Source organism: Rhinolophus sinicus, linkage group LG07, assembly GCF_036562045.2.
Source record: "Rhinolophus sinicus isolate RSC01 linkage group LG07, ASM3656204v1, whole genome shotgun sequence".
In the NCBI taxonomy this organism is placed as follows: domain Eukaryota; kingdom Metazoa; phylum Chordata; class Mammalia; order Chiroptera; family Rhinolophidae; genus Rhinolophus; species Rhinolophus sinicus.
In genome coordinates this window covers 50,661,532-50,688,474 of record NC_133757.1, presented here as the reverse complement: position 1 = coordinate 50,688,474, position 26,943 = coordinate 50,661,532, and the positions used below count along the sequence as shown (strand labels likewise).

Genomic DNA, 26,943 nt, shown 5'->3' with positions numbered 1-26,943 from the left:
CTAAAGTACCAGACTTGTCCCCTGGTTCAAGGTTCATCTGCACGTGGAGGGAAAGAAGGGAAAGGGCCAGGCAGACTAGAGTAAAAAAGGAGTTTATATATTTATAAATGCCAAATAAATACCAGAGGCCACCCAGCGCCCCCTCCCAGATGGGGCTGTCTCCCCCAACCCTAGGCTTCTCGGGTCAGAGACATCTTGGCCCCAAGCTACAGCCAAAGAGCAGCTGCCAGTCTGGGCTATCAGAGGACTGGGTGGGGATGATCTGTCCAGCCAAGATTCACTGCCCCTGTGTGATGGGCCCCCATAGCCACCGGCTTGCGTCCCTGTATACGGCCCTAGGGAGGTCAGACTCAGGGGGAGAAGGTGGTCATCTCGAGTGAGACCTGTTGCCACAGCTCCTTGGTCTGTTTGCTGCGCTTGAGGTTCTGCAGGATGTCGTTGAACTGCATCATGCCCATGGGTGTCAGGCAGAAGGCGCTGCGGGCACTGCGGATCGCATTTACAAAGTCGTCGTAGTCGGCAGGGGTCAGGTGAATCAGGCGGTGGTGGATATACTGGAAGAGGGTGTGCAGGCTGAGCCACGAGGCACAGAGCCAGGCCCCTCTGCCCTTGCATGCTGGGTGCGCTGTGCCATGCCTGCCCAGGAAGTGCCCCACCCTGCTCCATACTTCCTGGGTTGTCACCTGCATGTATGCTTGCTGACAGCGCTGCACCAGTTGGTGGAAGGCCGGGGCACGCAGATGGTTGTGGGCATGAGCGGGGCTCAGCCGCTGCAGCGTCTCCATGACGATCTCCTGCAGCACAAACGGGCTCAGCACCCCCTTGGCTGCCCCCACACAGAACTGGTGCACGTAGTTCACTCCTGGGGGGCAGGGGGAGGGGCATGAGACGGGGGTGGCCACCTCTGCCCTAGGGACCCAACTTTTATCTCAGCTCTGGCCTGGCAGAGAGCCTCCCTCCACCCCAGGAGCTGAGGTAGCCCCCCATCCCCCGCGCACGCACACATACCCGACCAAGGCCTGAACTCTGAGCAAGAGCTAGGAAGGAGGTCTGGGATAGGAAGGTGGGGGAGCAGGTGGGGGCGGGCAATGGTCCTGGGGAGGGGAGGTGTTACCCAGCTTTGCCGCCAGCCCCAGCAACCATTTGACATCATCAGTGTAGGGGGGAGAGCGGGAGAAGTTGTTGGGGTGATCATTGTGTGCCCGGCGACCCAGCATCTCCAGTGCCAACATTCCTGGGAGAAAAGAGTGGGCACATGGGGGTACATCCTCTTCACGCTCTACCTCAACCTGGTATCTGACCCCGTAGACAATTATTAAGAGCTACGGGTGGGAGTTGTTACTGAAGAGCCTCTGGCACAACTGCAGGTGGGGGTACAGAAAGGGACCTCTCACCAACACGGTAGGCAGCATGCAGGTGGTGCAGGCTGTGTGGGTTGACAGGCTGGCTGTGCGTCTCCTCCTCGGGGGGTGGAAAACCCCCGCTCACCAGAGGGCTGGGCTGTGTGGTCAGGGCCGGCAACGAGGCACCCTGGATGGCTGGAAACGTGGATGCTGGATGGACACTGCTCACTGAGGGCAGGATGAAAGCCCCGTGAGGAACTTGGCCCAAAGGGGCAGAGAGGATTGCCTCCCTCCCTCCCCTGCCCAGTGTGCCTCCCCTCCATTCACCTGTTCCCTGTCCCCACAACTCACAGGCCACACTAGCGGGCAGTGGGAGCCCTGGCTCTGTGTGATAGGGATGTACTGTGATGGGTGCCATGGAAGGGACGGGGAAAGACACAGCAGTGGCAGCAAGTGAGGGGGGAGTCACCGAGTAAGGGTACTGAGCCCCCAGGAATGCAGGATGTACACCCTAGAAGCAGAAAGAGGAAAAGAAGGAAGATACTGAATTATAATAGGATGTAGCTTTCCCTGTTTGTCCCATAACAGTATTCCTGCATTTCTTAGTTGGGCTGGGTACCCCAGATTCCCACCACCTCTCCCAGGACTCCTGGACAGTTCTATTCGCCCAGAGTACCCCACTCCAACCCCCTGTGAACTGTTCTCCCACATTCCCAACCCCCCAGTAGAACACGTCTCACCTGTGGGTATGCAGAGCTGGGCACAGGGAAGACGGCAGGCCGGGGCATATGAGGCATGGGGTGGGCGGGGTGAGCTGGGTGGGTGAGGTATTGAGGGCTGCAGGGCAGATGGGGCTGCAGAGCAGTATAGGGGTGCAGGCCAGGGGAATGACCGTGCCCCAGTCCTGGACCTGGATATAAACTGGACCCCACTGAGATCACTGGCACCACTGTGGCTGCCGCTGTCACTGTTGCCGCTGCCACTGTAACCGGCTCAGTCCCTGGGCCCCCCCTGCCCTCAGGCAGCCCCCGCCCAGTCTCCCCAGCTGCCCTGATCCCATTGGCACTACAGCTTGTAGCCCCTTCACGGGCTGTGGATGAGCCACCTGCTGTTTGCTCATATAGCCAGAACCACTGGTGAGCAACCTCAAACAACACTTCGGGGTACACGCCCCCACCCTTAGCCGCCTCTTCCACCGCCATGCAGGCCTTCTCCAACATCAGGTTATCCTGGAAGGAAGGGGCACAGAGGGGGAAGGGGGAAGGGGGAAGGGCTTTATTCAGGGATGACATTCCCACGTCTTCCCAGAGCTGGCTGGTTCCCAGTGAGGCGTCAGAGGTCAGGGCCAAGTGCTGGTCTGAGAGCAGTGAGAGCGTCACACACACTGAGCAAACACTTGCCGACCAGCACAAGTCAAGACCCAGGTTACAGTCTCAGTTCCAAACTAATTGAGCCACCCCATCCTGTCCCCGTCCCATCATGTCCCCAAGGCCTTCCCTAAGCATTCCATCTTGGTGATCACCTTGGTACCTCATAGGCCTCTATTTCTTTATCTGTAAAGTAGGAACAATCCTAACCTCAGGGATGGCAGGTAAAAGAAGTAATGGATGTGACAGCACATTAATACGTCAAATGTCACCATGCGAGGACAAACTGGATAAATTGTCAACTCCAGGATATGGGAATCAAGAGCTGGGCTGTCAGCTTTCCCCATGCCCAGTCTCTCTGCCCAGATGCCCCAAAGCAGGTCCCCAGATTGCCTATAGAAATACCTGCTCCTTGCACTGCACCAGGGCCCGCTGGATCTCATTGGGGTTCAACGCGTGGGCATGAGGCAGGCAGCTTAGGGCTAGCTCCGCTGCTGCCCTCACCATATTGGAGTCTCGTGCCCGTGATGCCCTATCAGCCAGGGATGCAACCTCAGGAGGCGTCAGGTGTCCATCCCAGCATTCTACCAGTATAGTCAGGGCTGCACTGCCAATCTCCATTGCCTGGCCTTTGGGGAGAAGAGAGAGAAGCAGAGGGGAGAATGGGCACCACCACTGGGGGGTGGGAATGGTGTCTCTCCTATCAGATCAGTAACAAGGCTCTTATCTCCATCAATTAATCCCCTTCCTATACCCAAATCAAAACCCAGGATTTACCTGTAATCCAGGAAACGTGGGAAGAATAGGTACGTGAAAGCCAGTTGGGAGAAACAAAGTTGTGCAGGCCAAGGGCATAAAGCCCAATCTCGAAGGCGCAAAGGTGCAGGTTGCGGTGAGGACCCTGGTGGCCCCCTGAGGAAGATGGATGTGTGAAGATGGAAGTGCTGCTGTTGCCCCCTGCCTTGATCAGCACCGTCTTCGCCAGCTCAAAGTAGAAGTGTGCAGCGGCCTCTGACGGCTGATTGGGTACATGAGGGGCATGACTCTCGGGACGGCGGCCCTTGTACCTGAAGGGGCAATGGGGTAGGGACGGGGGTTGGGGTTTCTCTGAAATGGGTATCCAAGTAGGTTGGGAAAGACCAGGGTAAGTGAGGGCGTTGGGGGACAATAGTGGGCTTACACTAGGAATGTGGCTCTCAGGGTGGGCCAGATCAGAGGAGACGGGTATTTCTTCCCACTGACCTGCCAACTTCAACTGTCTTTGCCCGGGCCCCTCCACTGGCACTGGCCCGGCGACTTCCGCTGGAAGACGAGGAGCCCAGGGAATCTGAGGAGGAGCTGCTAATGCTGTCACTGTCCTGTCCTCGACCCCAAGAGGTAGGGGCCCAGCCTCCTCGAAGTGGCCTCCGGCTTAAGGTGGGGGAGCTATCCGATGTCGTTTCAGGGGCACTGCTGTCAATGCTGGCCATGCCTAACCCCCCAAAAGACAAGTCAATCTCAGAAGTCCTAGAAGTCAGACCTCAAGCATATCCTTCCCTCTATGTCATCCCAAGGGCTGTCATACCTGTGTGCTTTTTCTTAGGCCGCCCTGGGGAGCCCCAGCCCCGTCCATTGTAGCCTCCACGACTGCCAAGTGCCAGGCGGCTAGGAACCTTCCCTTCCGGCCTTGGGGTCAAAGCTGCCTCAGAGGGGAGGCCCTCACAGGGGGAATGTGGGGAACTCTCTAGGAAGGGAAAATACAGTGGTATGAACCCAGGAAAGGGTACCCAACATGGTTCCAGACCATTCATCACCCTGCCCAGTGCCCCCACCTCACCAGGCATATTCTTCTCTGTGAAGCCCTCAGTGGGGCCTGGCCCAGCCCCTGCCACACTCCCTGGCTGAGCAGGTCCTGCAGAGCCTGAGGTCAGTGGCTGCAGGGCCCCGGGGGCAGATGGGGCCCCATGCTTTGAAGGAGACCTCTGGCTGGTGGTGGCTGGGCGGCTAGATGAATAGAACGAACTCAGTGTCTGTGGCTTATGCGTCTGGCTCTCTCGATCCAAGAGTTTGTCTAAGATCTGGAGGACAGAGAAAGGTGACAGAATGCCCTTTATCTCCTGACTGTTACCTTCTTATCTCCTTGAAATAGCTTAATACTACCTCCTCAGGAAGCCCTCCCCAGTTATAGCGATAGGAGAACCTACTGGAAAACAGGGGCTGGCTTAAATATCTTAGTATCCTCCATAACACTTACCACAGGGTGCGTTTATTGACATCAATAAATATTGAAACCAATGAATGGATAACCGACTTGATGCTCTCTGCTTCTCTTCTACCATCCTGCCCAAGCACTCCTATAAGAACCATTGGTCTCCTGTTCTTTATGAGGTGTTCCCAAGATTCCCTACTTATCTCCTGTGGTGAGAATACCCTTTTTCTCATTGTACTGAAAACCCCTGAGAAAGATGATAGAATTTGCTCTCTTTGCCTGTCACAATCTCAGTACCTCAGCCCCTTACCTTTTTGAGCTTGGCCTGGTCATCCTTGTAAGTGATCATCAGTGCCAATGCCAGATCACCCTTCTCCCGACGTGTGCCTTCACACAGGAGGGGATGCTCGGCCTCACTCACTGTTGTCTTCATGCCTGTGAGAAGGAGAGGCTCATAGGAACTGAGAATGGCCACAACTCCCAAGACAGCAAAGGATAACAGCCCAGGGCTCCCCAGCCACCAGCATGTGACATAAGGAATTCTCCTGGTCCAACCTACATCCTCTATGCAAGGTCCCCAATGCCTATTACATTCAGCCTAGCTAAACTCGGATCCGCTTTTTTAAGACCTTCATAACGTGGCCCAGTCTACTTTCCCTTTAAGGGAGTTGGGCTCCTCACTCTCATGAAGACTTGATTACCCCTGTCTTTATTCATGGTGTTTTGTCCCCCTACTTAGAACTTAACTCATCTTTTAACCCACATTCCATATTCTAACGCCTCCCTGAGGCCTTTCATTAGATACTTGTTTCACTGCTTTTATAACACCCAACACCCATAGCACATTTTGCCCTAAATTCTTAACTGTCTCATAGGCATTACTTGGCTTACACATGTCATCCTGGCTTCCCATTACCACAGAGCCCCTTCAGAACCAGACCATGTCTCACGCCCTTCCAAGTCTGGGCCAGGCTTAGCTCAGACATGCTCAAGATACTGACATACTCACCCAAGGCAGCAACTGCTGCTTCAAAACCTAGTTCCTCATCCCCAGGCATCTCGTTGTTCCAGTTGCGACTTGGGGGCCGGGAACCCGTAGGAGAAACCACTGGGTGAAAGTTGGGATAAGTCAGGCAGACAGGAGGATCATGGGAAAGAATGAAAGGGAGGGAACCCAAGACTGTCATTACTACAGATCCTCCCATGAAGCTGCCTGATGGGTCCTAGGCAATTCTGAGCCTTGGGGCTCTTGGATTTTCCCTAGAGAAAGCCAGCCCTGCCCCGGTTCCCCACTTGCTGTGGAGTCAGCCACCGTACCTGGAGCACAGAGAACGTCAAAGATGAAACTGGCCAACATGAGAGGCAAAACAGGCCGATAGTCACAGAGCGTCCCCTCCCGAAGCTCCTCTGCCCGGCACCGCATGGTGCTCATCTCACTCGGACCCAGAGGAATCTTCTTGAGCAAGGCAGCCACCTCAGACTCCTGGTATGCCAGCTTCACCTGAGGGCAAAGGAAGGAGCTCAGACCTCTCATACCTCCACGGAGATCAAGGCACAAGGCTCTGAGATTACAGCACAAGGCTCAGACAGAACCTCTGACCTCCAAGGCCTTGGTAGAAGCCGGGGGCCGCTGTAGTTCCAGGGCAAACATGCCCACTCGGAAGGCCAGGTTGTGGTGCTCCGGGCGCTCACTCAGCACTGTTAGCAGGAAGGCCGCCTTGGTCAGGGTGTTGGTAGCCACCCAGGTCTGACGGCTCGTAGATACCTTGTTCTTCTTGCCCTAAAGGGAAGCATGAGGAGGCGGGCAGATGAGTCTGACTCCCCTGGGTGGAGGGAGAATGAGGCTCTCACTTGGGGTAGGACATGAGAGAGGGTTAGGGGTAAGTGGGGAGGGAAGGGGAACGGGATCTCTCACCTTGGCAGGGGGCGGCTCTACCTTGAGGTCGGGTGGGTTGGCTAGCAGGTCCTGGGCAAGCTCCACGGTGAGACGGGAGGCCTCACTGCTGTAGCCGTGCGCATGCAGGGCCTCAGCACAGGCAAATAATACCTGGAGGGAGGACATGGGCGCCACGCAAGATGAAGTCCAAGGGCAGGACACCATGCTTACTCCTGCAGCAAACATCCCGTAAGCACCTGCCACATGCGGGGCCCTACGCTGGTCCTGGGTATACCACAGGAACTCAGTGTCTTGTCACGGAAACAAACACACAAACCAGCATGAAGCTGGCTACCACTGAGGAAGGTCAAGAGGGGAGCAGGTGGGTAGGATGCCTCACTGGGGCATGGGGCAGACTCAGGGAGGGTTCTGAGAGGAAGTGATCGCTAAGATCTCAGATCTAAAGCAGGAACAGGAGCTAACCAGGTAAGGTGAAGGAAGAACATTCCACACAGAAATTCCAATCCGTGCAAAAACATAGATGTGAGAGAGAGCATAGCAAGCTACAGGAATGGTTTAAATGAAGACAGTGTAAGGGACAGAGTAGCTACAGGAGGCTGGAGAAGCACGCCAAGATCAGAGCAAGTGAAGCCTCATAGGTCATGCCAAGGCCTTTCACTTTTAAAACTAAGAGCAATAGGAAACCACTGAACAGTTTGTTTTAAGCAGCAGAGTGACAATCAGACATTTCAGGAAAACTACTATGGAAGCAGTGAAGCGAATGGACCGCAGGCAGGGAGGCCACTTAGGAGCCTGCTATGGGATTCTGACAGTCATGGGATGTACGGTCCTGACATTCCGAACTAGAACCGGATTGCCCCTCTCCCAGCTGTGGCTGAGGTGTGCCCTCCAAGGCCCCTCACCTCCATGCGGCTCTCCTGTTCCAGTGGCTTCAGTCCAGCAAACAGGTCGTGCTCCTCCCCAGTCCCACCCTCAGCCTTCTCTTCCTCGCCCCCAGCCCCGTCCTGGGCATTCAGGTAATATGCCTGGTAGTCATCATCCTCCTCTCCAACTGCAGGGGCTGCCTCTTTGGTTTTGGGGAGCCCATTTCCACTCTCATCTGTGGAAGGGAGGTAGTCCCTGGTACCGACCTCCCCGGGTAGCAGGCCAGGGGGGCCAGCAGAGGCTGGGGGAGGCTCAGGCCCTTCTGAGAAGTACACGCCACCATCTTCTTCGTAAGTATCTGAGGGTTCAGGAAGGAAGGCGGAAGGGCCTCGGGAGCCACCCGAGGGAGGGCAGGGTGGCAGGCTTTCAGGGAATCCACCAAAAGTGCTGGCCTCTGCACCCAGGGCCAGGCTGCTGTCATCCAGGCTCATCTCAGCCAGATCCGGCTCCAGGGAGCTGTCTTCACTGCTCAGCCGCCGCTTGCTCCCACCGCCTGCTGAGCCCTTGCCCCCACTGCCAGCCCCACCCAGTGCCTTGGCTTTGCCCCCACTTGGACCCATCTTATGCAGAGCCTTATCTACCCCCTCAGCTGAGAGGCGGCGGGGACCCCTCTGTGACGAGGGGACCCCCTCACCCAACCCCTTGCGCTTGGCCCCAGGCTCTTTGGGTCGCACAGCTGGCTCAGCAGGAACAGGACGGGGCCGCTCCCGGGATTCCTCCAGGCCCCCAGGTCGGGAGGCACCTGGCCGAGGGGGCAGGGCTCGGGCCCAGCACAGTGCCAGCTTCCGGTCAGTGCCGCTATAGGTGACACCGGGCAGCGGATAGGCCTCTTCCCAGTTGAAGTAGCAGGCCTCTACCGCTGGCCGGAAGCCAGGGAAGAGCCGCTCCAGAGTCTTCTTGTGCTGTCCCCGCTTCACATTCTCAATCACCTTCAGTTGCCACTGGCGGAGCTGTGCACACAGTTCCCGGCGGCTGTGGGAACAAAGGGGTGAGGCTGTTGGGGGCTACACTCTGCACAAGTAGGGGTGGAAGGGGGCAGAGTAGGCCTAGACCCTGGAAGGGGGCACAGGGAGGTACTTCTTGAGCTAATCCCACAGACATCACTCTAACACACATGGGTTTTGAAAAGTGGGTGCTATTTAGGGGCAGGAAGAAAGCAAGCCTCTCAGAAAAAGTGGGTGCTATTTAGGGGTGGGAAGAAAGCAAGCCTCACTGAGACTGGGCCTGGAGACAGAGAGGCAGAGTGGAAGAGGCAAAGGGTCTCACGTTGTGGCCAGGCATGCAGCGGGGGAGGTGGGGCGTAGGGAGGGCCAGGCCAAATCACTGGTCACCCTAATGCTCAGCACCTCCCAGTCCCCTGGGACTAGAAGAATGGCATGTCTCTGTACAAGGAGACGAGGGCTATGTCTGTCCTGGACGGGCCCAGTCTCCAAGCTGTGGTGCATGTAGGGACAGACTCACCGCTGAGGGCTGAGTGCAGGGTCCAGCACAGCCAGCCTCCACAGTGTGACCATCTCGTCACACATGCTGGCACATGCATGGGCTGCCACCTCTGACTGCCCGTTGCTTCGGCCCGTGTGCCCACTGGCACTGCTGTGTGAGGCTGAGGTGCGCACGCTGTACCACCAACCTGTTATCTGGAAACAAAGAGAACTCGGAGATGCACCTCATAGCTTGGAGAAAGGGAGAGTAACCCTTCCCAGTGTTCCTGTCAGCAAGAGGGGAATGAACTTAAGGGAAGGAGAGACTGAATCACCACAGGCCTGCCCAACTCGGGGGGATTACCTGTTCGTAGGTGAGGCACTGGTCAGTGAGGATTTCCAACAAGGGGGCAGCATTGCTGTCCCTCCTTTTGAACATCTCCCGCACGATGCTAAGCAGATTCCAGACCCCCTCTGGCTCGCGGCCCCTCAGAGGACGGAGCAGACATGCCCATTCAGCAGCAGCCGGAGGCTCCGTGGAGGACAGATACATGGAGTTCACATCGCTGTGAAAGTAGGAGAGTGGAAATTGATGACGCTAAGATGGAGCTGAATAAAGCAGGTGAAAGTGCAACAGGGTTTTGACACAAAAGGGGCCCTGACCCAAAAACCAGAGTGTAGGGGGAGAAAGATGCCTGTAACAAAAATTCTTTTTTTTTTTTTTCAAAAATTCTTAATCTCTCTCTGCCTCAGCTTCCCAACCTCTGAAAGAAAGAAAAATAACTTCTGCTCTACTTAGCTAAGAACAGATCACTGTGTGACTATGCAAAATTATCATCATGCATTGATTCATCATGACACCTTCCGTGTGCCAGGCACTGTACCAGCGCAGGGAATAAAAGGGGGAGGCATCAGCATGAACAGAACAAAGGGTCTTTCGACAGCCTGAGGGATGTCCCCTACCACCACAGACCCAGGCATGAAGAGATCCAATTTACCTGAAGACCACAGGGGAGGGGCCACAGAACTTGTGTAGTGTCTTCTTGATATTGTCAGTAAGTGTCGATTCATCCAAATACCAGGTACTTTGGTCGGAGGCCGAGGGCCCTGCTGTGGGGTCTGGGGGTGATAGGCAGTCAGTCACCTAGACATAGGGGCCTGGATTCGCCTGATGACATCAAGCCTTTAGTAAGTGGCGCTCTGCACTACCAGCTTCCTTTCTTCTTACTGCCCTTCTTTCTCACCACACTCACCTGGGGCTCCACACACAGTGTTGATGGCTGTTGACTGGGAGGAGAGCAGTTCATCCAGGAGACGCTGGGCTGTGGGGAGGATCTGAGGGGAAAAGGGACAAAGGCATAGGTATCCCAAGGAGGCTTGGGCCTAGTCAGAAGGCTGATAATGCAGCCCTGGAGCCAGCTGGTGGAGGGTGTGCCAACCTCACTCACCTGCTGAGGGAGCTCACTGATGAGATACTGAGCAAACTTCTGCAGCTGGTCCCTCTGCAGCCGCGACAGGGACTCTGAGACTGGGGCCCGCAGGCAGACTGCAGACGCCTGAAGGGACAGAGAGAGAAGCAGAACGAGCTGAGCAAAGGCTCGCGGAGGCCGGGCCTGGAGACAGAGAGGCAGAGTGGAGGAGGCGAAGGGTCTCACGTTGTGGCCAGGCATGCAGCAGAGGGGGGGTGGAGCGTAGGGAGGGCCGGGGCAAATTGGGAGGGCCTCACGTTGTGGATGCGGAAGAGGCAGAGCGCCACCACGTGGGTGCACCACTTGGCCCCAGCCCCACAGGTGCAGCTGCAGGAAGTGACCCGGCAGCGGTCAAACATCACAGCCACGTTGTAGGCCCCTTTGGGGGGGACCATCTGAGGTGGCACCACTGTAGCACTCAGGTGGAACCCTGGGGAGAAACATGGCTGTGGTCAGGAAGAGCCACCCAGACACAGGTCTCTGCCCTTGACTGCGGCCCTGCAGGTATTCAGGCAACTGTTCCAGCTTCTTGCAGGAGGCCCTCAAGTCATAACACAGGGACGGGTGGCGCAGGAAGTGCCACCGGGCACGAAGGCACCTTACCTATCTGGAGCGGGTCCTTCACAGCCCTCATGCGGAACAGCTGATCCCCTCGCTGGAACTCATCTGCACTGCCATTGGCCAGGCAGGAATACAGCCTGAGAGTGATGAAGAGGACGGAGACATGGCTCAGCAAATAACCTCTGCAGACCCCGTCAGAGACCACCACCTGGGGTACGCTCTCCCCAGTGTCACTCCCCCTTGGGGACAATCCCAGGCACTCCCTCCTCCCCTTGTCTTCTTCTTACTACCGCCCCAAACACAGTATCTTCTTTGTTCTGAGGGAAGCCCCACGCACTCTGTGAAATATCAGGACCCCACTTCCCACCATTAGTCTTTTAGCCTCACCGAATATCCTCTTCATTCTCAGGAAAGCTCCAAAAAGCAATCCGGAGCTGTAGCTGCTCAGGCACTGGGGGGTAAACTTTCTCTACCACTTCAAATGGGATGTGAAATGCCACCTGCTTTGCTGACAGCTCCACCAATGGGATCACCAGTCCGTCTTTGGAAACAAAGGTTGAAGTGAGGGGAGAGAAGGAAAAATGAAAAAGGCCATACTTACTTGGCACCAATGCCAGTGCCACCTCTCATGCCCCATCTTCACTATGAAAGAAAGGGGAGATCTGTATGAAAAACCAAGGGACCCTCCTGTCAGGATCCACTAACCCTTAAGCCTCCACCTGGGGAAGGGGAGCTAAACAACCCCAGCCCACAGTCTGCTACCTGAGGTCTAGAACAGAAGACACCAGGGATATCCCTGGCAGGAAACAGGTGTGTTCTAAGATCCTAGCAAGTAATGCCTTTCACAAGGCGCAGCATCTAATTTCCCATATACCTAGCACTTTAGATTCATATTACATTGTCAGTGTCTCTCCTCTGGCTTTCTCTAATTGCTTTTTTACTATTCCTTTTTCTCTAGATGACGCCAGGCCTCTATCTAAGGAGGGAAGATAGACCAGAGCCCAGAAGAGTTAAAGATGGACTTCCAGAAGCAAGAGAAGCTGCACTTCTTTGGCACACCTGAACTCTGGCTTGCCACAGTGAAAGCCCTTGGGGGAGGTGGGAGAGCTAGGCCATCCCAAGGGAACCTATGTGCTACTCCTGGAATCACCTGGAGTAGGATGGTGTTACCACTCAAGGTTCCCCACTGTTTTAATCAAAAAGCAGTGAAACACAACAGACTGCTTATCTCACCAAATTGCTAGTCGTTTTAGGAAAGAGATCAGAAAATCATGGAGTTGAAAGGAATCTTTTTTAAAAAAAAAAAGGTTAACTTCCTTATTTTACAAATGAGCAACTGAGGGTAGCCTGGGACTGGAGCAGGTAGGGGGTGGATGAATGACATGTTTTCCTAGATTTTAACCTGTTCAGGAAGATACCAATAAGTTAAAAATCTTCACCACCATGACTTCATACTTCCTTCAAAGTGAGGGAGCTCTAAGCCCCAAGCCACCCACACATGCAAATATGAAAGAAGCACAGAAGCCATACAAGACCCACAGTGAAACTGCCTATGATCTGTGAGTGTGTGCGCACGCGTGTGTGTACATAGAGCATATGCTCTCTCCCCAACTGAAGCTGAATACTAACACTCCTAAAAAGTAACACATGTACATTTCTGTCCCAAAGGGGTGAGCACTAGAAGTCTCTGCAGGGCAGTTTGGAAAACAGGACTCTGAGAATGGCCAGGGTAGAATCACAAATTAAACCCCTCAACTGCTGAAAAAAGTCAGCTTCCACTGAGGCCCAGGACAAAAACTGAAGAAGGCAGGGAAAGGATGTGGTGAATCCCAAGCCTGTGGAGCTTCTCTGATCATCACTGTTCTCTCCACCTCTTTAAAGAAAAATTCTTCACAGCAATAATCAGTTAATTCACTGAAAAACCCATGGATGAAAGAAACTCACAGCAAAAAGCAGGAAGAGGGCTTCATAAGGAGATTCCAGAGACAATTACCCACACCCTGCCCCAGACCCCAGATGATGGAAATCGAAGGCTCTAATCCAGGGGTCCCAGCCTTGGCTCCGACAGATGGTCAATATGGTTAGGAACCAAGCCTCTGATCTAAACCTATGGAACTATGGAATCTACTCTCACAGGCCAGTTCATCTCCCCTTTCTTCTGTGTGGAACCCCTTAGTGCAGCTGGGATCAGAGATCACTACTCTGAATCAAGAAGCTCCCAGCAACACACTTTGCAATGGGATGACAAACCTCAAATGGTCACAATCCACCCCCTTCCCACATTCTCCTGTCTACTTTCTGGCTTGCCTCAGGCTCAGCTCGGTAAGCATTCCCAAGTCCGAGACGATAGTCTTTCTTACCCCATCTCTAAAGCAAATTAACAAAAGATCTACTTTCTGTCGCTAAAAATCCTATCCAAGCCAAGATTTCCCAGTCTTCCTCCCCAATCACACACACACACACACACACACACACACACACACACACACACACGCTGCGGAGAAGCTAACCCCAGAAAGACCAGAAAAGCGAGTCCTGAAGTCCGTTCAAAGCTTGGTACAGCTCGCGGTCCGGGACAGCTCCCGAGCAGGGACAGCTCCCGAGCAGGGACAGCTTCCGAGCAGGGACAGCTTCCGAGCAAGGCCGGAGCAGGGCCTGCCCGTTCCCCCAGCCCCCACCGGGCTCACCCTCACCTCGCATTCTGGTACTGCCACTGCCACCTCCGCCACCGCCGCCAGTGGGGGAATTGGGCCCCGCCGACTGTTTGCGCCATCCCCGCCAGTTCTGGCAGAGGCTCTCGGCCTCGGAGATGAAGGAACAGAGCGAATCCTCCTCAAAGCGGTCCGAATCCTCGAATGAGAAGCGCTCCCCGTCCTCCCACTCCGCGAACATCAGCTCCATGGGGCCCGCACCCCCCGGGGCCGGGTCCCCCCCCGCGGATCCGGGGCCTGGGCCACCGGCTGGGGACTGAGGGGAGGCCCGGGGCCTGAGGGGCGAGCCGGGGCTGGGGGTGGCCGGGGCGCTCAGGGCGGCCGTGCCGGGCAAGGATCTCAGGCCTGGGAAAGATATGGAACCGGGCCTCGCCCAACTGCGAGGTGCGAACGGTGATCGCGGCCAGTCTCCGAGACTCAGGGCCCGGACGAAGCGCTCGGCAGCCGGGGCCTCTCCGCGGCTGCGGCACCGCCTCCCCCATCAGCTGATCTGAACTTCCGGCCGCGCCGGCCACCACCACTTCCGTCCTCGCGCGTTCGGGGACTGGACAGAGTATGGGCAGATGTAGGGGACTTGTATTTAATTGCTGCATTTCCTTTTTTTTCTCGAACCCACCCTCTGATACCGTAGAGGAAGCCAACCCCAAAAGGCATACAAGGCGACCACAGATTCCAGCAATAACTCGGTGACCATAGTGTCCCCAAGGAATAAACATTCGCCAGGCACGCCGGGAGTCGTAGGCTGTCAAGCAACGCCACGGGAATCATTGACTAGAGTTATTGTCCTAAGTCCGGATAGGCCCAGGGGCCGCTTCCCCTTCTGGGAACTGTAGTCTAGAAGACTTCATAGACTCTAATCGGGGAAGCACCAGGAAAAGAAGGCGTTTGACTTCAGGAAATGGTTGTACTGTTTGTCAGTGGAGCCTTTTGAGTTTAGGGGTTCTTAACCTTTTTGTGTGCCAGGCACCCTTCAGCAACCTGGTTAGGTCCCTGGATCCCCTTCTTGAATTGTTTATAAATGCACAAAATAAAATACAAGAATTATAAAGGAAAACAATTATGTTGAAATACAATTATCAAAATAAAACAAATTGTAACAGTAATACTTTATTTACACATTAAATAACATCCAGCAGCAAGTGTTACAACTACCATAATTTTGAAGCTAGTGGTGAGTATAAATGATACTAATTTTAACCTGTTCAGGAAGATACAATAACATAAAGATGTAACAAATTGTAACAAACTAATATACAAAAATACTGTGATTTCATATAGGTATTGCTAATGATATTGTGGTTTGTTTCCCACAGTCCTTATTGAAATGTTAAATTAGTTGTGGTTAAAGATAAAATTTTTTCCCATCCATGTTCACAGGTCTCTTACTGGGTGTCTATAGACCCTAGGTTGAGAACTCCTAATTCCAGTCCAAAGTGCCTAAGCACTGAGCTGCTTCCTATAGCTAAAAGCCTCAGCATGCAGAACCAGGCCCAGTTCTCTACCCATGGGGTATGAGGACTATAGGAAGATAGCTGTCATGGATCAGGGAGGCAAGACCCCTTCTTTATCTTAATAATTATTGCACTAGAGCTTGAAAAACCCCACTGATCCCGTTGTCCATTTAATGCTGTAAGGTACAAATAAATGGTTAATTCCATTTATGACTGAAAGGGCCGAATATACATAAAATGCTATACAGTTGTTTCTAACATCAGGGGGGACACAGAAGTAAACGCCTTCAGCAACCGGGTGGATATGTTAATGAGAGACAAGGACAGGTAACACACAAAGAAGGTAATTGCCAATTAAGTCTCAGTTTCACCATTTGGGAGAGTCCAGGTCCCTGGAGAATGCAGACAAATAATAATCAGCTCTACTTGATTATTGTCGTGGGAATAAGAAACTATAGGGTTACCAGATCCTTTGATTTTTTTAAAGAAAAGCTAAAATTTGGATTTTTTATGGGATTTTTTCCTATTTTTGAACGTGATCAGCTAATTTAAAAACAAATTTTAACCGTGTGGGCCAAATAAAACACATCTGCAGTACCTTTGGATCACTTTTTGGATGAGTTTGTGAAGTTCTGATTATTCTGGGAGCACCTTGCAGGGGCTATGCACAAAGTAGGTAATCACTAAATACTTACAAATGATGGCAAAAAACAAACAAACAACTTTGCATACAGGCAGACTTCAACATCCTTGGTGCATCCAAAGGCAAGGGCACTAAATGGTGTTCAAGGACTTCAAATGCAGGATAAGACGTAAGTTTTTGTCCTGTTCCTGAGGCAAATCAGAGTGCAAAGAACTTCCAGAGTTTAGGGGAGGATACAGGAGTCAAGCACGGAAGGAGTACCTAATGCACAACAAGAGGCCAAGTTCTCTTCAGAGGCTTTTATTTCGAGATAAAGCATAACTGCCACCCAGACAATAACTCCAAAGGGTGAAAACAGTGTTTTGCCTCCTTTTATCCTTCAAATAAGAGCATAACAGTGCAAATGTCTCTAAAACGCTTCAGTATAGTTCTCAGAAGCTACAGTCCAGTCATTGAAAATGCTTCTCCATTTTCAGCTTACATGAGGTTTGTTAGGAAACCTTTGTAACAATATATTCAGTTGCTTGGGGGGTAAATTCCCAGACTCTCCCTGGATTGATCTCATCTTTCGGGCTGCCTGAAAACACAGAACAAAAACAAAAATGACAGCTCTAAAATTTGTCTTGACCTAGGCCAGCAGTTCTCACAACATTCCAAAGCACACCAAGATACTAACCAGCCTAGAGAAATGTGTGCCATCTTCACAGCCCTCTTTCAACAAAAGGGATGAGGGATCTACAAATGACTGTAGAATATGACACTACCATGCTAGCTAGCAACTAAGCCTAGGCTAGAAACCAAACAATCTGTCCTTCACTATCTTCAGTTCCATTTCAAAGAATAATGTCGGTTTGAGCAGCAATTTAAATTTTATGAAGTGGTTTCCCATTCATTCCCTCATTTCACACTCACAAAATTCTGTAACATAGGCATTAATATTAACCTTATTTTACACTGGTAAAGTTAAGGCTCAAGATTCCAATCCTTAATGACCGTAACCTTTCCTACTTTGGTGTGTGTGAAAGCGCTCCCCAAACTTTTTCCTCGCCTTTTTAGAACGAGAGGGACTTCCTTATCATCTAGCAAGAGGCAGGATAAGCCATTACTTGTAACACGCCCACCCCTATTCTCCTCTCAAGAGGGCACCCCAGGAGCCTTCTGTCACCTCAGCTTTCGAAGCACAATCGAAGAAGTCCTGGATCTCTTTTTTGCACGCTTCGTCGCGAAATTCATTCTGCTTCCAGCAAGCCATCATCACCGACATCTCCGTGATACAGGTCGCCTCTGGAGGGGAAGAACGTGGGGACCCTCAGTCACAAGGCAACCCGTATCTTACAGTTCTCCCACCCATTCGCACCCCCTGCACCCGCCCGGCTTCCGCTCTGGAGCCTCCTCGGTTCCGACTGCTCACCGCCCTTCTCCCGGCGCCGTTCTCCGACACGATTAGCTAGGATGAGGGGCTTGCTGGGCTTCAGTATAGGCTTCCGCGGGTTTCCAAGTCGCGCTAGGCGGCCCCGCAGGCTGGGCGTCGCCATTACGCACCGGACTCCCGGCAGGCTCTGCGGCGCCGTGCGTGACCCTGCTTGACCCCTGCGCGCTCCACGAGGTTCGGCGCGCGGCCGGCGGAAAGCTTAGCAGCTTGTTTGCGTGCACCTCGTTTTTTTCTTGGCCGGGTCGCCGGGATGCTGGTCTCCAGCACGGGACGGTCCAGACCACTGTGTATGTTAGCAGAATTTCTGGGGCTCGTGCGCCGACCTAGGTCACTCCTCTGTGGGTTCCCGGCCTTGAAGTCTCGGGGCAGTTCCGTTCCGCGAACTCGCAGGAAAAGGCCCCGATAAATAAACGCTCACTTATCGTGCTGGCCTGCTGGATTAGAGAGTGATTGACGGAGGCAAGGCCAGAGAGGATGGGAGCGAATCGAAATATGAGGCTTGAAGGTGTTAGGTTGGGAAAGATACTTTGTTTTATTAAGCCTTCAATAACCGTTGGTTTTGACTACTTTTAGAACCCCCCGAAAGCCGCAAGGAAAAATTAGGCTCGCTTATTTAAACAGCTGCTACTACTTAAATACGTTTGCTTGTTAGTAATCTCATTGGATAGGGTGAAGTTTAAGCACTTTCGCATTCAGTCTTATTTAATCCTCTTGCCAGTCCTGTAAAGATACTTAGTATCATTCCAATGTATAGACTTGGCCCTTCAGTTGTGATGCCTGGCTTCATCAGACTTGATTCTAAGTGACTTAACTGTTTATAAAACTCAGTCCAAAGATGTGCCACGGATTCTCAAGGCATTTACAAATGAGCCCCAAGAAATGTTTCTGGTAATGAAAACAACTTGAACAATCTTGTAGTTCACAAGGTGACTATTTTGGAGGACCAATATTTATGTGGTTGTGTGAATTTAGTGTGCTAATCATTTAGCCCAGCTGTTTGTAATCTTCCCCATTTATTTCTGCATGACTGGTTCTTTTTCTTATTGAGTTTCAGTCCGTGTCAGAGAGGCCTTACTCCACCACCACAACCTGTTTTATTTTCTTCATAGCACCTATCAGTCTGAGTTATCTTGTTCATTTATTGTTTGTTTACAGCCTTACCACCAACACGTATTTCAAATGTAAGCACCATGAGAAGGGTCCTTGTCTACTTTGTTCATTGAATCCCCAGTGCTTAGAATAGTGTCAGTAAATGTTAAATGAACAGTGTTCCAAATATTTTTGCAAGTATCCAACTTTATCATGCTCACCCCAGAAATGTAACCAAGCGTGAGACACTGTTAAAAAATAAGCCGTTTATTATACAAAAGGAAACCTGAGATAATAGAGAACAGCAACATTTGGAGTACCGTTGTTTCTCTGAAAATAAGACCTAGCCGGACAATCAGCTCTAATGTGTCTTGGAGCAAAAATTAATAAAAGACCCGGTCTTACATAAGACTGGAATATAAGACCAGGTCTTAATTTTTGCTCCAAAAGACTCATTAGAGCTGATTGTCTGGCTAGGTCTTATTTTCGGGGAAACAGGGTAATAAAGGCATTAGCACCATTCTCCACCCCCTTGCCAGCAGCACAAATAAAACTGATTCCTAACAAAAACTTCTACCACCAATAACCCCAAGCCTGCTGCTGTATACAGAGCAGGCTGGGCTCCAAACCAGAGAAAAGTCACATTGCTTGCTTTTTCCATAGGGAAAGTGAAGCCTTAAGTTGATAAGTGCCACATGGCTATTTCTGGTTCTGCTCTTCCTTATGGAAATGTAGCATCTGGTTTACCTTGATCTTTTGTGAATACTTTTATGGCGATAGAAATAAAGGAAAAAGCCTGGGAAGTACTGACCATAAAGCAGGCATGAGTCTCCAGCCACAATCATTCATAAACTGGGTCCACTTTGTACATAAAAGTGCTAAAGGAATGCCAGTGTGAACTGGTGTAATTAGACAGAAGTAAGGATGATTCTACCTTGCGTAACCATGACTTACCCTTTTTTTTGTTGCATATAATGAAATTTGAGTCCTAACCTTAGTTTGCGCTTGAGTACTAGTATCTTGCACTATAAATCAGCATTTACGTTTAAACAGATTGCATGCTTAGAAATCAAGAATCCTGAATTTGACTTCTTTCATGGCTCCCTACTGTATCAACTTTTAACGTTACGTATTTTTTGAAGGTCTGTCTTTACCTTTTTCTTTTCTGCAAAAGCCCAAATAAGTTAAAGCAAACTTTCCATGATGTTATGAAGGGCACTTTTTTATTAAAGAGTAACATGAAAAAAGAACCACCCTGCCAGGGTAATACAGCCTAAGTTATAGTTTTCCTTGGCCACGTCCTTAAATGTCATATTAAGTGTGGGACCCTAGTTGTTGAGGCATCTGTATATCTGATGGTAACTTTGTGTGTATACACACACACACACACACACACACACACACACACACTAATTTACCACCAGATATACTAATAAGCTATGGAACTTCTCTGGTGATACTTCATTAATACAGCATTACACATTACAGCCAGGGTAGCTCTAAGGGCCAAGGTATTCTTCCCTGTCTCCCTGCCCATTAAGCTGTATGTTCAAACCACAGCAATAGGAGAGTTTGGCTACATCCCCAAATCTAACAGCTTTTTATTTAGCCAGCTACTTGTGGTGGCTTAAATCTCTTCTCACCTCTCATCCCCTTGAGTTTAGGGCCTTGGGTTGGCTCCATCCAAATGTAGGCTCAGTAAGTACTATAAAGTTGTATAAAAGGATATCAGTAACAGAGTGAATGAAGTTAGAGTATTCATCCCACTTCAAGTGAAAAGTGCTACAAGAATATGAGATAATTACTAGAACTATTTTGCTGGGTTGTTTTTTCCACCATAAAAAAATGAAACTTTTGTAACATATAATATTAATAATAATAAAATAGAGGGAAGAGTTCACTAGACAGAAAAGAACAAATATCTATAAAAATTTTCACTTTGATTCACACTGGCCTATTTTAACATTTCAAAATTTATATATATATATATGTTTATATTTATATACTTATATATATATTTTTTTATCTATAGCCAAAAAAATGTATACACATTTTAAGAAAGGAAAAAACTATTAAAACTGTAATACTCAATATATACCAATAACAAAAGATGAATACAAGTCATGTGTATACATATTTTTGGCACCCCGGTATGTGTGTGCATGTATGAGGTCTGACAATTCAGTTCGTGAACTCGTCCTAGAAAAAGTGCTACATACCTCATTGCTGAGTATCCTTACAGTCACCTTCGAAATACTCCCCTTGGGAAGCTATGCACCAACACCAGAGCCTAGTCCACCCTTCAAAGCAATTCTGGAACTCTTTTTCTGGAATGGCCATTAGCACTCTCATCGTATTACCCTTGATGTCCTGAATGTCATCAAAATGTCTTCCTTTCAATATTTGCTTTATCTTTGTTCAGGTAAAGAAAGAAGTCACTGGGGGCCAGATCAGGTGAGTAGGGAGGGTGTTGCAATACAGTTATTTGTTAACTGGCTAAAAACTCCCTCACAGACAGTGCCATGTGAGCTGGTGCATTGTCATCGTGATGCAAGAGCCATGAATTGTTGATGAAAAGTTCAGGTCATCTAACTTTTTCACGCAGCCCTTTCAGCACTTCCAATAGTAAACTTGATTAACTGTTTATCCAGTTGGTTCAAATTCAAAATGAATAATCCCTCTGATATCAAAAAGGGTTAGCAATATTGTTGCAACAAGTTCGCGAACTTAATTGCCAAACCATATATGTGTGTGTGTGTGTGTATGTATATATATATATATATATATAAACTTTTTTTTTTGTGCCATCATTTCCAGCCTTAGTCCTCATCTCTAACCTAAAATAGAGCAGTACAATTCATTAAATTGACCTGGCATATATTCACCACGCAATCCTTGTTTGTGAGAAGGAATTCCTGATGTGCCTTAGATAAGAAGCAAACCAGCAGTAAGAAAAGCTGTCAAATCTATAGCTAGTTTAATGCAGGGGAGAATGAATGTGGCAGTAGTGGCAAGGCTGTTGCATCTTCATCAGAAATTGTGGGAAACTAGGAAAGAAAAAGCCATTTAAAATAAAGTTTGACAGGAAAGGCAAGGTAATCGATATAAAAAAATACAACCCCAGAGAACCAGAATATAACCCACCAGGAGTTTTGCTTCACCACTAGTTTATAAAGCAGGAGATGCAGAAAAGAGATTAGGAAAGGTAATGAATAATGAGGGGTTTGAGGAATAGCAGAGGAGAAGTTTTCAGACCCTAAACCTGGTCTGTCTTACCTCAGTTGTAGCCAAGTACTAAGGTGTTGTTCCAATCATAATTGAGAGGATGAAATGGCTAGAGAAATAAGCAGTTCTTAAAATATTCTGTCAGATCAGCACCTTGAATCAAATGGGTGTTTCAGGCTTTTGTTTGCCATTAAACCAAGAACTGGATGCCTTCCTCTCTCCTTGAGGAAAGGCCCTATGACCACAGGCTGAAACCCTGGCTACATAGCATAAGGATACAGTATCAGTGGATACAACTGGAATTCTTTGAATTCATGATAAAACACTGTTCATTAAAGGTTTCTGCACTGGACACCCCTCATGTCCCGTGGTAGAATAAGGACTTCCATCTCCTCAGCTCTACCAAGTTAAAAGCTCTCACAAGGGTAGTTAGAGATTTTGGTTCCTTTTCATGAAGATCTCATACAGGTAATCCCAAAATTTCTTCTGCTGTGTCTCATTGTTGTGGATCATGGCAGTGAGCGCTTCCCCCTGGTCCAGACCTTGCCAATAATCTTGCAGCCACATCTCCTTCCAGCTGAAATATCAAAATGGGGGTTGGATTATGGAAAACAGCACAGCTGTGAATCCTGCTTTTCTCTAAATCACAGGTACAGTGATCTGTGGCTAGCACAGGGCTCTACTTCAAAGAGAAGGAAATGTAAAGTAAATCCAGTACTAGTCCAGGTGATAGGCAGTAAGCCACAAACACAAAAATACCATACAGCCCAATCAATGAGTTACACTTCCTGACTTGCCAGCTCCTGGTTCCCAAGTGTGGAGGGAGTTCAGAGGCAGGCAAGGCAGGGGCCAGATGAGGGAATCAGTTGTCTCCCTAAGGAAAGCAAGGGAGCATATTTAGATGGCTACCCTTTAAGTTGCACCTTTATTTAAATAATCAAAATGAAGGTGCAGCGGCATCCAGTGTCTAGATTAAGACATAATCTGATATTTTTAAATGTTTACATTGTTTTACATTTTTCCTCTAGTAAATCATTATGTTCAACATAAACTAGATAAAAATTTCTGGATGGAGGACTCCATTCCCAGGACCAACTGTGTCAGCAGTATGTAAACAGCCCTCTGCTGCCGTCCACTGTCCAAGTCTGTCTCTGCAGGCCATTCTAGCAGCCTCTTTAAGATTAGTCATCTTTTATTGCCTCTCCCAACAAGTGTGGTTTACTGCAAGTGCCTTTAACAATTTCCCACCCCACTTCCCATGCTATGTTCCCAGCGCTACCACATTCTGTCATCTACTGCAGTGGCCTCCTTCCCTTCTAATACACACTGCCCACCATTGTTTTGAAAGTATTTCCTCTCTTCTGTCTAGGGTGAACATAAAATTTATCATCCAAGTCAAGGTACTTTTAAGAGTGAAAGGAGGTGCTGTTATGCTAGGCTAACAAGTGTAAACCCTGACTATTGCAGACAAACCTCCCTCAAAATACTCATCTTTGTATTCCTCATTCTCACCCCACCATATACAAGGTACTCAAGAAATAGCTGAGTTGGTTTTCAAGACGGTCCAACTCCTGAGCCCGGTATTCAGACTGCATAGAGACTGGTCCGACTTTACTGCCCAACTTTGTCTCTCCCTCATCACTTCTCTGAACAGGCTCTGCTTTGGTTGAAACCCTTTTTGAATTACTATTGCAAACATTGTGCACATAAGCTGATTTTCATATGTTGCCTAGAATTATATTTTACATCCTAATTGAGCTTTTTCAGTTTGTCTTATTTCCCCTCCACTCCAGGAACTAGACTCTTGACATCTTAAACGCAGAGTGAGCCTATGTCATAATATCCTTATACGACATCCCATCAGCACCTAGTCCTAATTCATTGTCCACAGTAAGCAACTAAATCATTTAATTTGATGGCTGCAAGGGACCCCAGCTACTCTTACCGGTCATTCTCAGGAATCGCTTCCACACTGCCAAAGCCAGGTGTTGGCATTGGGCAGTCCATGTGTGAAGGCTGGGCAATGTGAGGCTCAGGGACAGGGACGTCCCCAGGAGAGGCTGCATGGGCTCTCTCAGCATCAAGCCGAGCCAGTTCATGGTCACAGACAAAACACTCGAAGCCACTGAGGTAGTTAGGCAGTAAAGGATCATTCACTCCCCACTCCCGATGCTTCAAACTATCCAGAAGGAACTGGTTGGTGATGCCCCCAGGTTGCTTGTATGCCAGGTATTTCATATATTCCTCATCATTCTTGTCCAGAAAGTCAATAAACTCTGCCAGCTTCTGAGGTGACTCAAAGTCATCAATGAGGATGATGGAGTGATTGTTAGGCATCCAGTCCCTCACAGAGGGAGAGCCACGGTACACAGGCACAGCACCGAGATGCATGGGGCGCCACAGTTTTTCTGTCATGTAGTCGTCACAGATGGCATTTTCGAGGGCCAAATGGAACTTATAGCGGGACAAGAAGGTCAAGAGCTCTGGATCCTCGGTGGTGGCTGTGGCTGTGTCCTGTAACCGCGGAGTGGGCAGCTCCCGATTCTGCAGGCATTTCCCGTAGGAGTCCACCTGAGCGGGGTAGAGCACAGCCGTCAAGAGAGTACAGCACGTCGGCCGGGACACCGGGGGTCCTGGCCTCAGCCCGGCGCGCCCTTCCCGTCCCAGCCCCGCCAGCCACGCCCGCACCCACCGGGATGTAGCGCATGAGCTCGCGCACGTAGCGGTCCCGGTCCGCAGGCACGTCGCAGTGGGACTGCAGATAAAGCAGCGGCGCATACCCGCGGCGGCGCCACTCTGCGCGTTCCTGGAGCGGAGGCGCGGGGCGACGTAGGTAGGCAGTCCCCGGCAGCCACTGCAGCGGCAGAGGGTAGTCCGAGTGGCGACTAAATGTCGCGGTAAGATTGAAGAGGCGGATGCCCGGACCGTGGCTCAGCAAGAAGTTGTTGAGGGGCGACTCCTCGTGCAGAAGCGCCCAGCTCTGGTGCGCCAGGCGCGGCAGCGGCGCCTCAGCCGCTCGAAAGTCGGTGCCGTAGAAAAGCAGAGCGCGCGTGCGCAAGTCTCCCCGCACCCGTCGGTCCCGGGACGCCACGCACGCGCCGCGCGCGCACTCGATGCGTTCCGAGTCACCCGGGAAGTGGGGAAACAGCCCTGGGCTCCACCACAGCAACACCGGTAAGTCCACCGCCTCCTCCCTCCCTAGCCGTTCGGTCCCCGGACGGCGCGCCACCCCAACCGCGCCCAGCGCTGAGGGCGGCCGGAAAACCGCACCATCCCACGGCTCCGCCCACTCCGCCTCCCCACCGGTCGCCCCCTCTGCCACAAGCCCAGAGCCGTTGGCCGCACAGACACTAAGCACTCCTAGGGCGGCAAGCACAGACCCGGTACGGCCAGCCGCCATCTCCACTCTGGCAGCCAGCCCCCCTCCTACAGCGCCAGACCCCGCCCTGCGTTGAGCCGTGACGGACCGAGTCCCAACGCTACGCCACCGGGGCATACGGCGCATGCGCAGCTGCACTCAGCCGACCACTTCCCAGGAGCTATTACGCGGGGCAGGAAAGACTGGAGGGAAAGTGATACGTCACCGGTAAAAATGAGGCTACTGGTTACATCTTAATTTATTTTATTTCTTTACAAATTAAAGATGCATTGAAAAATAAACCAATGAAGAGAAGTGACAGGTCCAGAGCAGGGGCATCCCAGGCTGGGAGCAGGCAAGCCTGGCCACCATCAAGCCTAGCCCTTGTCCTGCTCCAGCTGGCTCGGGTTGGAAGATAACTGTCAGCCACTCTGTCAGTACCAAAGCCTGAGTGGTGACTCAACAGGAGAGAACCGAGCTCCGGCCACCTCTGCCTCTCTCCCCAACAACCCCCAGCTTGGAGAAGCAGTGTTTCCAGTGGGAGCTCAGAGTGGGATGTGGGCTGGCTCTGTGAGGTATTGCAAGTTGATGACCAGGCTCCCTACAGAACCATCCAGTTTTGGGGCCTCTCCAGCTGGAAAGGAGGCTGGTACCTCTCCAGATACTACTATACTTTGCAACTCATTTCCCAGGCTCATTCACCTCTGACAGTGTGCCTCTGTCCACGGAGTGATCATCAATCATTGCAGGAGACAGAAAGAGCAATGGAAGCAGAGAAAGAAAGCTAATCAACCACCTCAGTAACTCTGACTTGGCTGCTGACTTCCAGGCCAAGAAGGATCGACCACTTTTCTCTCCACTACCTGTGGTCTATACCCCAGCTCTTGTGCACCTGTATGTTTTATCCCTAATATAGGAAGTTGTTGATGACACTGAGCTGAATTAGCCTCTCCCCTCATAGTAATCCTGGGATCCCCCTTCATTCCTGCCTGCCCCTCTCTTCTTGGAGGTTGGTCCAAAGGGACACATAATATTGCCAGGGTCTGGGTGCTTCCAAATTCCCCAACACCAAATCATATACAGTGAACTGAGAAACTACATTCATTACGACAGGATTAGCAGGAAAAGGAGGGTAAAGTGAGGGGATAGGGGCACCTTCCATCAGCAGGACATGACAGAGTGGTAGGATACTTGAGCCCAGAAAGAAGGTGTCTCCTTTACCTTCCCCTCCCCACAAAGAGACTGAGGTCAGCTTACATGACTTATAATATATGAAATTGTCCCGGTTTCTCTGCCACTCTGGGGTACTTTCTGGAAGCTGGCCTGGGACTCTGTGCCATTCACCCACTTGCTCTAGCTCAGTAGCTGCCGAATCTCCTTGTGCATATGACAGAGAAAGTCCACATAGGATGCTCCTCCATTCAGGCTCTTATCTTCCACCAGGAAGTGCTTGAACAGCATCTCCAGCTTGTCCTCCTGTTTCACCACGATAAGCTATGGCCAGAACATAGGGTCATGAAGCAGAGCCAATGGGAATTAACCATGCTCTGAAATCCCATTATCCTGTCATTTACTCACTCCCCACCCCCTTCCTGGTGAGGGCTTGACAAGGTAAGAACCCCAAGGTTCAGATCAGTGTTACCTTCATGTACCGCGATCTCTGGGCCCTTAAGCTATCAATGAGGCCTCGCACCTTCTTGGACAGTGGATTATCCAGAACTGGCAGAATACTCTGGAACACAAAATTCATTTATCCTTATGGTAAGGTACTCTGAGTCCAGTCAAGATGGGGCAGCACAGATTTATGCATCATCTGAAACAAAGAGGCCTGGGAAGAATGACAGCACCCTCACTGCCCTCCAAG

At 50.8% G+C, this 26,943-nt stretch overlaps 4 protein-coding genes and 1 long non-coding RNA gene across 12 annotated transcripts in view; 1 reads left to right on the top strand and 4 right to left on the bottom strand.

Annotated features, from left to right (window-relative positions):
- Nucleotides 1-76: 76 nt before the first annotated feature.
- ZSWIM8 (zinc finger SWIM-type containing 8) lies at nt 77-14,360 on the bottom strand. 6 transcript variants are annotated; one of them, XM_019745788.2, is made up of 26 exons: nt 13,864-14,360; nt 11,558-11,711; nt 11,213-11,307; nt 10,867-11,039; nt 10,589-10,696; nt 10,394-10,475; nt 10,139-10,259; nt 9,505-9,706; nt 9,181-9,356; nt 7,698-8,691; nt 6,814-6,945; nt 6,499-6,678; nt 6,216-6,399; nt 5,908-6,006; nt 5,209-5,333; nt 4,527-4,767; nt 4,275-4,433; nt 3,953-4,181; nt 3,488-3,777; nt 3,116-3,339; nt 2,084-2,572; nt 1,671-1,854; nt 1,395-1,571; nt 1,115-1,234; nt 684-794; nt 77-554 (listed from the first exon to the last, which is right to left on the bottom strand). In XM_019745788.2, exons 1-26 carry the CDS (start codon nt 14,069-14,071, stop codon nt 94-96), a joined length of 5,718 nt encoding a protein of 1,905 aa, XP_019601347.2. In that variant the 5' UTR covers nt 14,072-14,360; the 3' UTR covers nt 77-93. The 6 variants fall into 6 exon arrangements, with proteins under 6 accessions (XP_019601347.2, XP_019601350.2, XP_019601349.2 ...); XM_019745791.2 differs by having other exon boundaries at nt 684-862; nt 1,695-1,854; nt 13,864-14,338; XM_019745790.2 differs by having other exon boundaries at nt 684-862; nt 13,864-14,222.
- A 1,899-nt stretch (nt 14,361-16,259) lies between these two features.
- Nucleotides 16,260-17,630, bottom strand: CHCHD1 (coiled-coil-helix-coiled-coil-helix domain containing 1). Its single transcript, XM_019745840.2, has 3 exons — nt 17,387-17,630; nt 17,141-17,259; nt 16,260-16,552 (listed from the first exon to the last, which is right to left on the bottom strand). The coding sequence occupies exons 1-3, from the start codon at nt 17,508-17,510 to the stop codon at nt 16,448-16,450; spliced, it is 348 nt and encodes a 115-aa protein (XP_019601399.1). The 5' UTR covers nt 17,511-17,630; the 3' UTR covers nt 16,260-16,447.
- Nucleotides 17,631-21,456: 3,826 nt separating this feature from the next.
- POFUT4 (protein O-fucosyltransferase 4) lies at nt 21,457-25,181 on the bottom strand. The gene is made up of 3 exons (XM_019745835.2): nt 24,414-25,181; nt 23,667-24,292; nt 21,457-22,298 (listed from the first exon to the last, which is right to left on the bottom strand). The coding sequence occupies exons 1-3, from the start codon at nt 25,119-25,121 to the stop codon at nt 22,151-22,153; spliced, it is 1,482 nt and encodes a 493-aa protein (XP_019601394.1). The 5' UTR covers nt 25,122-25,181; the 3' UTR covers nt 21,457-22,150.
- Nucleotides 24,756-26,943, top strand: part of LOC109454821 (uncharacterized) — a 3,987-nt gene continuing 1,799 nt past the window's right edge. The window contains exon 1 of the long non-coding RNA XR_002138526.2: nt 24,756-24,895. This is a non-coding gene — a long non-coding RNA (uncharacterized LOC109454821). The remainder of the gene's footprint in view (nt 24,896-26,943) is intronic.
- Nucleotides 25,327-26,943, bottom strand: part of SEC24C (SEC24 homolog C, COPII coat complex component) — a 26,872-nt gene continuing 25,255 nt past the window's right edge. For 2 of the 3 annotated variants that reach the window (XM_019745805.2, XM_019745807.2), the window contains 2 exons: nt 26,722-26,811; nt 25,327-26,573 (listed from right to left, as the gene is read on the bottom strand). In XM_019745805.2, the coding sequence (XP_019601364.2) occupies nt 26,433-26,573; nt 26,722-26,811 (231 nt within the window). In that variant the 3' untranslated portion in view covers nt 25,327-26,432. The remainder of the gene's footprint in view (nt 26,574-26,721; nt 26,812-26,943) is intronic. The other variant, XM_074339592.1, reaches the window with a different exon arrangement.